The 9,312-nt window shown below is 61.9% G+C and overlaps 1 protein-coding gene across 1 annotated transcript; it reads right to left on the reverse strand.

Annotated features, from left to right (window-relative positions):
- Window positions 1–1,166: 1,166 nt before the first annotated feature.
- OGFR (opioid growth factor receptor) lies at window positions 1,167–7,078 on the reverse strand. The gene is made up of 6 exons (XM_023742608.1): window positions 7,013–7,078; window positions 6,260–6,338; window positions 5,126–5,204; window positions 4,144–4,210; window positions 3,432–3,580; window positions 1,167–2,729 (listed from the first exon to the last, which is right to left on the reverse strand). Exons 1-6 carry the CDS (start codon window positions 7,073–7,075, stop codon window positions 1,778–1,780), a joined length of 1,389 nt encoding a protein of 462 aa, XP_023598376.1. The 5' UTR covers window positions 7,076–7,078; the 3' UTR covers window positions 1,167–1,777.
- Between the last annotated feature and the right edge of the window lie 2,234 nt (window positions 7,079–9,312).

Genomic DNA, 9,312 nt, shown 5'->3' on the forward strand with positions numbered 1-9,312 from the left:
ACAGCACTGCCCACCTGCCTCAGGACATCAATGCCCCAAAGCTTAGAGGGCGGGGTAGGCTGGAGCTGCCCACCCACCCCTGCATGCCCACCCCAACACAGGGCCCACCCTGCCAACAGCTGCTCTTATGGGACCCACTCCAGGCTTGGAGAGTCTCCTTCCAAACTTGAACTCTGGCCACCAGGGGTCAGTGGGAGCCCAGCCTGCTAACGTGACTCTTGCGAGACCCCAGCTCTCAGTGCCCAGTCCCCCTCCATGGCAGAAACCCCATCACTGAGTTAAACCGAAGCCCAGCCTCCAGGGGCCCCACTGCTTCCAGCGGGTGAGGGTGGGAAGAGAGGAGGGCCAGTGTGAAGTGACAGAATGCAGGGACTTCCTGTTTGTCCATCCTCCCACCCCGCCCCACAAAAACAGAAACTCGCAGGAGAGAATGAGCAGCAAACTTCACGGAAGTGGAGGCTGGACTCGCAGCTACCACCGCTGTTGAGCTGATTCCAACTCACAGCAGCCCTACACGGCAGACGAGAACTGCTGCATAGAGTTTCCGAGGCTGTAATCTTTACAGATGCGGACTGCCACATCTTTCTCCCAGGAAGCAGCTGGCTGGTTAAAACCGCTGACCTTTCAGTTAGCAGCCAAGCACTTAACCCCTGTGCCACTAGGGCTCCAGAACGAATGATGCCCCCTCAGAACCCAGCAGGTTCTGACCTCTAGTAACCTCATCCCCAGGGCAGCCAGGAGTTGGGACCCTCCTCTGAACCCCCGTTATACTCAGGGAGGGGTCCTGGCTCAGGAACAACCAGGCTGAGGGTCACCAAGCCTTCTGGGAGGGAGCTGTTGGATTGGATGGAGCCCAGGGGGCCTAGAGAGGGTGGCATCTTGTGTGGAGGGCCAGCTTTTGGCGGGGCGGGGAGGCAGGGAGACACAACTGCAGAAAGCCATGCTGAGCTGGCTGCCCCGGCACATCACATACCCCAAAGTAGGACAGGCAGAGCAGCCCGCTGCAGGCCCAGGGGGCCTCCAAACGCCCCTCTCCAGCACACTCAGCCCATCTACGGGGCCACGCACGAGTCCTCACTCACTGTGAACTGTTGACAAGACAAAGGGACCAAGTGTCCAGCCCCCAGAGACACTGCGGCTGTGTGCTCAGCTCAGAAGCTGTTGAGTGGGAACCTAAACTGCTGTGTAAACCTTCACCCCAAACACCAAATATTAAAAAAAGCGTGTCTGTGCTCGGCGGTGTGCGGGAGAGAGGCTCCGGCGTCTTGTGCGCTGCGGGGCAGTGACAGCCTGGAGGACCGCCCACTGGGCAGAACCGTGCTGCAGCCCCACAAGGCCACTCTGAACCCAAGGGGAGGAAGCAAGTCCAGAGACCACCCACCACTGACAGGGTCCCATTCATGCCCCCGAAACTTGAAGTCCAATGAGTTTATTCAGAAAAGGACCCGGCACCACACTAAGAAAATGAGCCCCTACCCCAGTCCCCTAAGGTCAATTTACAAAGATAAAGAAGGACTGGGGCAGGAAACAGCCGGAAATCCTCTCCTTCGAGGTAAGAATTCTGCAGTCCGTATTTGACCTCCCCAAGGGGTCTCGGTCTTCCCTGGGGGGTGCGTGTGTGTGCTGCAGTGACCTGACCCGCACCCCCCCCAGGGAGAGGCCAGCACTGCCGGGCGCTGGGAAAGGCAGACAACAGGGCTCCCAGGACCCTTGTCCCCAACCCCTCACCGGCAGGGCTGCCTCGAGGTGGCTGGAGGTGCAGCCTGCACCCCCTCCTCTATGGCTCTGTGGGTGTGGCTAAAGGCCCCGCCCCGGCCGCTGCCCCTTCATCCACTTGGGGCCCGGTGGTGGCCTGGGCTGGGCCCTCTGCAGGGCTCCCGGGAGCACTCTGCTCCTCCCCTGCCGCGCCTTCTGCTTCCTTGCCCACACCACTCTCGCCCTCTCTGGCTTCGGGTCCCTCTGATGCAGCCGGGCCTGAGGTGGGAGCCGGCATCTGGGCCTCACCACTGGCGGCTGCGCCCTCGTCCACCTTCCGCCGCTTCCTGACCTCATCAGCAGCCACCTTGGCCTCCATGGGCTGGGGGCAGGGCCGCTCGTCTTCCTCGGTGTCCTGGGCGCCCACCCCGAGGCTGCCCTGACTGAGGGCGCACCCCTCCAGGTTCAGGGCTATTTTTTCCACCTCCGAGGCGCTCTGTGGGCCTGGCTCCCCTGCGGCCTGCTCAGGCCGGTTCACTTCCAGTTTCCTCTTCTTGCTCTCTTTGGGGCTTGACGGCTCAGGCCCCTGCTCACCGCACGCATCCACCTCGCTGGGCGCATCTTCCGGGTCTCCCTTGGAGGATTTTGCCTCCTGGGGCGCACTGTCCCCGCCCGGCCCGCAGGTCCGACCTCGGGCGCTGGCCTCGTCGAGGGGTCCCCCGGGACTGTCATCCTCTCGCTGGCGGGTAGGCGAGCGGAGGGGGAGCCGCAGCAGCTTGTCATGTGGCGCCCAGACGAACTTGCAGCGTGGCCGGAAGTGTTCCCAGGCGAAGCGCAGGAGCGCGCGGCGCTGGCGGCGGCAGCGCACAGCGAACACAAAGTAGTCCAGCGCGCTCTGACGCACGGCAGGCAGTTGCCGGCACACCAGCGTCTCCTTCAGGAAGAAGCGCGCCAGCGGCGCCTGGTAGTGATCCAGCCCCAACTCGCCCAGCGACTTGAGGATGCGCGTGATGCGGAGGTTGTTGTGGCTGTGCCTGGGGGGTGGGGTGGAGTGAGCTGAAGAGTCCCGGGAGGGGCTGCCCTACCAGGCCCATCCCTGACTAGGGCAGCCGGAAGGCTCCACCCCCACACCTCCGGGAGCCTAGTGCCCACCAGTGACTCCAACCCACCCCGCCTCCCTGGGCCCAGGGTGTGGCCTGTGGGCAGGTGGGTTAGAGTTCTGGTGCCTGGTCCAGAAGGGCCACGGGCTCTGGGGCTGTCTCCATGGTCCAGGTCCTCCCCCTGCCCTCTGGGGAAGAGCATGGCTTGAGGCGGCCCAGGGCAGGGGTGCAGGGGTGGCCGTGCCCCCTGCACAGAGAGCCCCTGCGATCCCATTCCGTCTGCCTGGAGGCCCTCGGTCGGGGTCTGATACCTCCCTTATTAGGGAGTCTGTGCTGGCCATATCCACAGGGGTGCTCCTGGCATTTGGGGGTGAAGCCAGGGCGCTGCAGTCGATGGTGCCCCTGAGAAACCCTGACTACCCTGTGGGCAGGCAAGAAGCAAAACTGACACATGCGGTTTCCTTAAACTCCCCCACCCTGTGGTCAGCGCCCCACCGTCCACCAACAGAGATCCTTAGTTACTTGCCCAAGTGCTGGGGCCTCACACTGCAAGTGCCCCGCCACACCTGCCTGAAGCCACCCCAACTGGAAACCCAGCCCGGCAGGGCGGGGCGGGTGGAAGGTGCCCGGCCTCACCAGTTTAGGTTCTGGAAGCGCTTCTGGTAGTTGTGTGCGCGGCACACTGCACCTGTGACCCGGTCCTCCAGCTCGACCCCGTAGAAGCCCAGCATGAGCTCGTAGGCCAGGACGAACCGCTCCATGACCTCCGGGCAGCTTTTGAATGCCTGGAAAACCCGCGGAGCGCTCAGACACTGTCGACGATCCTCCCAGGGAGTGTCCCAGGCGGTGTCAGGGTGTGGGCATATCCAGAAAGCTGGCTTCGGGAAGAGCGAGGCCTAGACTCTGACTTTCAGGGCGAGATGGTGACCATGGGGGCACACTGACGCCTCCGCGCCGCTCCAGGCCTTGCCAACCGCGCCGTGGGGACCCACGCGGGCAGGGAACACCTGGCCCCCCTCAGTGAGCCTCCGAGGTGCAGCTCGGCCACCACACCCCTCTGGCCCTCCAGGGGCGGCTCCTAGACTCAGCGCCCCTACTCGAGCTGAAACCAGGGGCGATGAAGGCAAAGTCCTTGTCACTGGTCCTCCCCTGGCCTCTGCCCCTGGCGGCCTCAGGGAGCACCACAGGGGGGCAGGGGGGCAAGGACCACTTTGGGGGAAGAATAATTAAACTGGGGCTCCTTCTGCTCCTGCCACATTCCAGCCAGCTCCTGAGTGTGCTTGGGCTGCGTGCAGATTCTGACGTAATCCCCCAGCCTCCCAACCGGCACCCAAGAACCAGGGCTCACCTCGATCTCCCTCAGCGTGAGGGGCTTGGCGTGCCAGTTCACTCCTGGTTCCCGCAGAGGAAAGAGCCTGCGGGAGAAAGTCGGCTCAGCCCCAGATAGAATCCTGCCACCCGCTGCCAGTCAGCCTGGCCACACGCTCGCTGAGTGACATGGGCAGACCCCCACCCCCACCAGGCTTACGTCCTCTTCCCTAGAGAAGGGGGCTGCCTGGGCAAGGACCTAATGCCCAGGGTAAGGGGTGTGGGCTGGGTCGCTGGCGCTGGGCCTGCAGGGGTTCACTGTCTGCTCAGCATGGGACCTGGAGGGAGAACTCAGTCAGGCTGGCAGAGTGGCCACTTCAAGTAGGCAGGATGGGGGGCTGTCTTTTTTATTCTTTGTTCTCTCTCTTCCAGGGTCCCTTGCAGGTCAGGAGGGGCTCCCCGCTCGCATGCTCCCTGAGACTGCTGTCCTCAGCCCCAGGTGCATGGCATGTCTGGGATCTCTCCCAAGCACGCTAGCCACCAGCCCCGTCACGTGAGCTTTCCTGGACATTCGCTCCCAGCTGCCCCTGTGGGCTCACAAGGACGTACCTGGGGCCTGAACTACCCCTTCTCCACCTGCACCCCCACAAGAGCCAGCCCATCGCCTCTAGGACAACGGGGTGACTGGTCCAGCAGGCATCTGGTCTGCGGTTCTTCCCGCCCCCCAAGTTCACTTGGGCCCCTAACCACAGGGACTGCTGGACTAAAGCCCCCCAAGACCGTGGCACAGGCTGGAGTCCTCTCCCAACAGTCCCTGGCCCCACGGCTCTGCGATAAGCATCCAGGGCGCCTGGAACGTGGACAGAGCTCCTGGAAGGCCGGCGAACCAGCTCAGGGAACACAGGAGCCAGGGGGAAAACTAGCGCTGCCTGGGGCACGCCGAGGACCCCTCCTTCCCCAGGGCCACAGAGGCCCCCTCCCCTCTGCGCTCAGCTGCCCCTCTCCCTGCACCCCTCCCTCACCACTGGATGTAGGAGTGATTGTCCTCCAGGAGGTCGTAGTCGTCCCTCCAGTCCTGGAGAATCTCCTCAATGAAGCAGCCTGGGAGCCCCAGGAGACAGGTCAGTGTGGACCACCAAGGCCCCTGCAGACCACCCACCGCCCTGGGCTCCAGGGATGTCCCAAGGATTACAGCTGCTGCCTGATTTCAACCCCCCAACTTTGGTTCCTGGCCCCTGCAGCCTGGACACAGAGCCTTCTAATGTGCCAAGGGTGACGCTGGGTGGGTGGGCCACAGCTCCTCTGCAGGACAGCTGGCCCCACCCAGCCCCATCCTTGCAGACGAGGCACAGGTGGCCCCTGGCATCCCCAGTCCTCGTCTGTGAGGCCAGAGCCCTGTCCCCAACAACCCTCCAGTTGAACTCAGCCTGTCACCTGGTCTAGGGTGGGGCTGGCACACTGTTTCCACAGAGGACCTGCCGGTCAGGGCTGCTGGCTTTGTGGGCACGTGGCCTCTGCCACTGGAGTGCCAAAGCAGCCGTGAACATGCAGAGGAGTGGGCATGGACGTGTGCCCACAAAACTTCAGCAAGGGACACTGAGAGTTGGATCTTATGTAACTTTCACGTGCCACAAAATACGATACTTTTAATTTTTTTCCAGCCAATTAAAAATGTAAAAATTGTTCTTAGCTCCTATTAGTTTAGGAGTAACAGCTCTGCTGCTATCAAGGGTCAGGTCAGAGCTGGGTCACTGCTCAGAAACTCTCTGGCCTTTCTATCCCTGGGCGGTGCACATGGCTGAGTACTTGGCTGCTAACCAAAGGGCTGGTAATCCAAGTCCACCCAGAGGTACCTTGGAAGAAAGACCTGGTGATCTACTTCCTAAAGATCACAGCACCTGGAAACCCTGTGGAGCCCAGTTTTATTCTGACACACATGGGTCGCTGTCGGTTGGGGGCTGGCCCCACCCTAGAGACTCAGCTGGAAGACTGGGAGTCCTGGGGGGTGGCCTCCAGGGAGTGCTGTGGAGGCACGTGACAGCTACCGTCCCACGTGGGGACCCAGCCCAGGAGTGGAAAGAGGAACACGCAGCATCGAAGCCCAGACACCCCACCAGGCCAGGACAGCACAGCTGGTGGCTGAGGTGGCCACGCACCATTTGGCAGGAACCGGATCTCGTTTTTGTAGAAACTCAGGTTGGGCATGTCCCCATTGCTGTCTCGTTGTACCAGATCCTGCAGAGACACGGGGCGGTGGGGATCAGAGGCAGGCACCCAAGGCCTCACCAGAGCGTCCCTGGGGGCGGTCGGGGGGGGTGGTCTGCTCTCGGGACATCCTGACAGTTCGCCCGAGACTCCCAGGGTGCCGGCCTGGCCCCTCGCCCACCGGCGAGGACTTTCCTCCAAGCTCGAAGCACAGGAGCCCCTCTGGTCACCAGCAGGGGGCCGTTGGTGGCCACCCTCGGCGGGCGGGCGGCCGGGAAGCCCCCTTTGTCTGTGATCCAGAGGCAGTCCGTGGGTGCAGAGGGCAGGGTGACACTCCCAATCCCAAACTAGAGGACAAGGATGACCACCCCAGGGAGACTGCAGTGAGGTAGCGGGTGGGGGCAGTCCCCGTGGCCAGACGTAGCCCAAGCGGTGTGATGACATCCCTGATGTGCAGCGTGACGCCGGTGTGTCTACAGGCAAGGGCCCCAGCTCAGAGGGGAGGTGATGCGCCAGCCACCGTGACAGGGAGCAGGGGTATGACCTGTATCAGGTCGGGCAATGGCAAGGGCAGCATGGAGCCCTCTACCCGGCAGGACTCGGGGACACTCTGAGAACACGGGCTGGCAGGCCCTATGGCCCCACTGTCCCCGCGAGGACCTCCGGGGCTGGCCCTCTGCGGCGAGGGCCGGGAGGCGACGTACCGGGTAGTGGTGCCGGTACCTGCGCATGTCCTGCATGGCCCGCCAGTTTCGGGAGCCCAGCATCCTGGCCTGGGGAGAGACGAGACGGGATGAGAACCCCGCGGGAGACCTGGCCCCCAGCAAGCCACGGTGGGTGCAGCAGGACCCCGCCTCTCCCAGCTCCTCCTGCCAGTTCTTCCCTCAGCTTTTTTTATGGGCACCCCAGTGTCCTGTGCAGAGCTAGAGGGGGCCAGAGCTGCGACCCAGCCTTGCTCTCTACCAGGCCTAGAGCTCCAGGCCCCTCCCCACCCTGTGACCGTCATCGCTGCCCTGCCCCCGCAGGACTCACACCCCACCCCCAGCATTGTAGATATCTAGGCAGCAGAGAGGGCAAGTGTTGGCCACCAGGCAGGCTCAGGGACCCTGCTAGGTTCTGGGGTCACCCTCACTGACCACTCCAGAGACTGAGATGTAGGCTGAGGACCAGTGTGCTTGCTCGCTACTGAAAAAACCCACCTCAGAGGCCACAGTGTCTGGATTCCAAACACCCTGGACAAGGGGCAAGACACCTGTCATCCAAACGTGACTTGGGGACAGACAGAAGGCCATCATTCTGGGCCTTCCACCATGCCATGGAGCAACAGCACCCACGTCGGGACAGAGCATGGCACCCAGGGTACTAGTAACGGAGGTAACACCAAGTAACTGGGGTAACACTGTCAAGTAACGGGGGGTAAAAATGCAGAGTAACATGGGGGTAAGAACATTGCATAACTGGGGTAACAAAGAGTAACTGGGAATAACAGTGTTATGGGTTGAATTGTATCACCCAAAATATGTGTTGTAAATCCTAATCTCTGTGTCTGTGGTTATAATCCCATTTGGGAATGGGCTGTCTTTGTTATGTTAAGGAGGCAAGGTTGTTGTAGGGTGTATCTTGAGTCAATCTCTTCTGAGATATAAGAGAGATTAAACAAGTTAGCAGAGCAGAGATGGGGGAAGACAGAAGCCAAGCCACACGGAGATCGCCAAGGAACCGGGAAGCAGAAGCTGAAGAGACAAGGCCCTTCCCCCAGAGCCGACAGAGAGAAAGCCTTCCCCTAGAGCTGGCACCCTAAATTTGGACTCCTAGCCTCCTAACTGTGAGAGAATAAATTGGTGTGGGAAAGCCGTCCGCGTGTGGTATTTCTGTTACAGTGGCACTAGATGACTAAGACGCCTGGGGAGTAACCAGGAGCTAACAACCCCCAGTAACCAGGGGTAACGATATCAAGTACCCTTACTGGGGGTAACAATGCAGAGTAACCAGGGGTAACAATGTAGAGTAACATGGAGTAACAACATCACGTAACTAGGGGCAACAAGGAGTAACTGGGGGTAGCAATAATGGGCAACCAGGGGGTAACACCACCAAGTAACAACGCTGTGTGACTGAGGAGAGCAACACAGAGTAACTGGGGTAACAGCACGAGTAACCCGGGTAACACCATCGAGTAACCAGGGATAACAACACCCAGTAACGGGAGGACGGAGGGGTTATGCTGCTCTGGGGATGGAAACAGAAGTAAAAGTGGACATGCAGGGCACCACTGGCCAACCCTGGTGCTCAGACAAGTCCCATCAGTGCGGCCCCAAAGTCCACCTTCCGAGATGGCAGTGAACTCTGAAGTTTGGCACCCAGAGGGAACACTGGGCCGGAGACAGTGGGGGGCTTAAGGGTCTGGGTGCAGGGGTGCCAGGCTCCCAGTGTTGAGAACAGGGTGCAAGGCGGAAACAGGGACGAGGGCAAGGCTGATGGGGGAAGTCTAGGGCCAGGATGGGCGGTGGAGGCGGCCACCATGTAGGTCTGAGACCCGTTTCCTGCGGAGTTGTCACACCAGACACCGCACTGGACCCGAGTCTGAGGGTAGCCCTGGATTTCCTGGTCCTCAGCGGCCGGCGGGGCAGTGGGGCCCGCCTGGGGCTGAGGGACCAACGGACAAGGGTGCCTGGGGCACGGGCAAGGAGAACCTGGGCCCCATACAGGGCCCCAAGCAGTGGCAGCGCCCCGGCCTACGGGTTAGGGGCTCCCCCGAGCCCAGGACCCAGCGCCTGACCTGAGAGAAGACCCTGTCCACCCCGCCGCCCCCAATTCCCAGACGGCCTGGCGAAATCCTCCCACAGGGCGCAAAGGAACGCGCGACCGCGGGGACCCCGAGACCGGGCGGATTCCGAGGCCAGGAGGCCCAGAGCCGGAGAGGGGTCGGTGGAGAGTGGGACGCGGGGGCAGGCGGCGGGTGGGCGCGGGGAGCGCAGGGGTGGACTTGGGGGGCCGTGGCGAT

Source organism: Trichechus manatus, unplaced genomic scaffold (assembly GCF_000243295.1).
Source record: "Trichechus manatus latirostris isolate Lorelei unplaced genomic scaffold, TriManLat1.0 scaffold00008, whole genome shotgun sequence".
In the NCBI taxonomy this organism is placed as follows: Eukaryota; Metazoa; Chordata; class Mammalia; order Sirenia; family Trichechidae; genus Trichechus; species Trichechus manatus.

What these genes read in the sequence shown, in the direction of transcription:
- OGFR (XM_023742608.1), bottom strand. Translation starts at nt 7,075, where the DNA reads ATGCTGGGCTCCCGAAACTGGCGGGCCATGCAGGACATGCGCAGGTAC. An exon ending in GATCCGGTTCCTGCCAAATG is followed by an intron (nt 5,205 to 6,259) that starts GTGCGTGGCCAC and finishes TGGGGCTCCCAG; the next exon opens with GCTGCTTCATTGAGGAGATT. An exon ending in AATCACTCCTACATCCAGTG is followed by an intron (nt 4,211 to 5,125) that starts GTGAGGGAGGGG and finishes TTTCTCCCGCAG; the next exon opens with GCTCTTTCCTCTGCGGGAAC.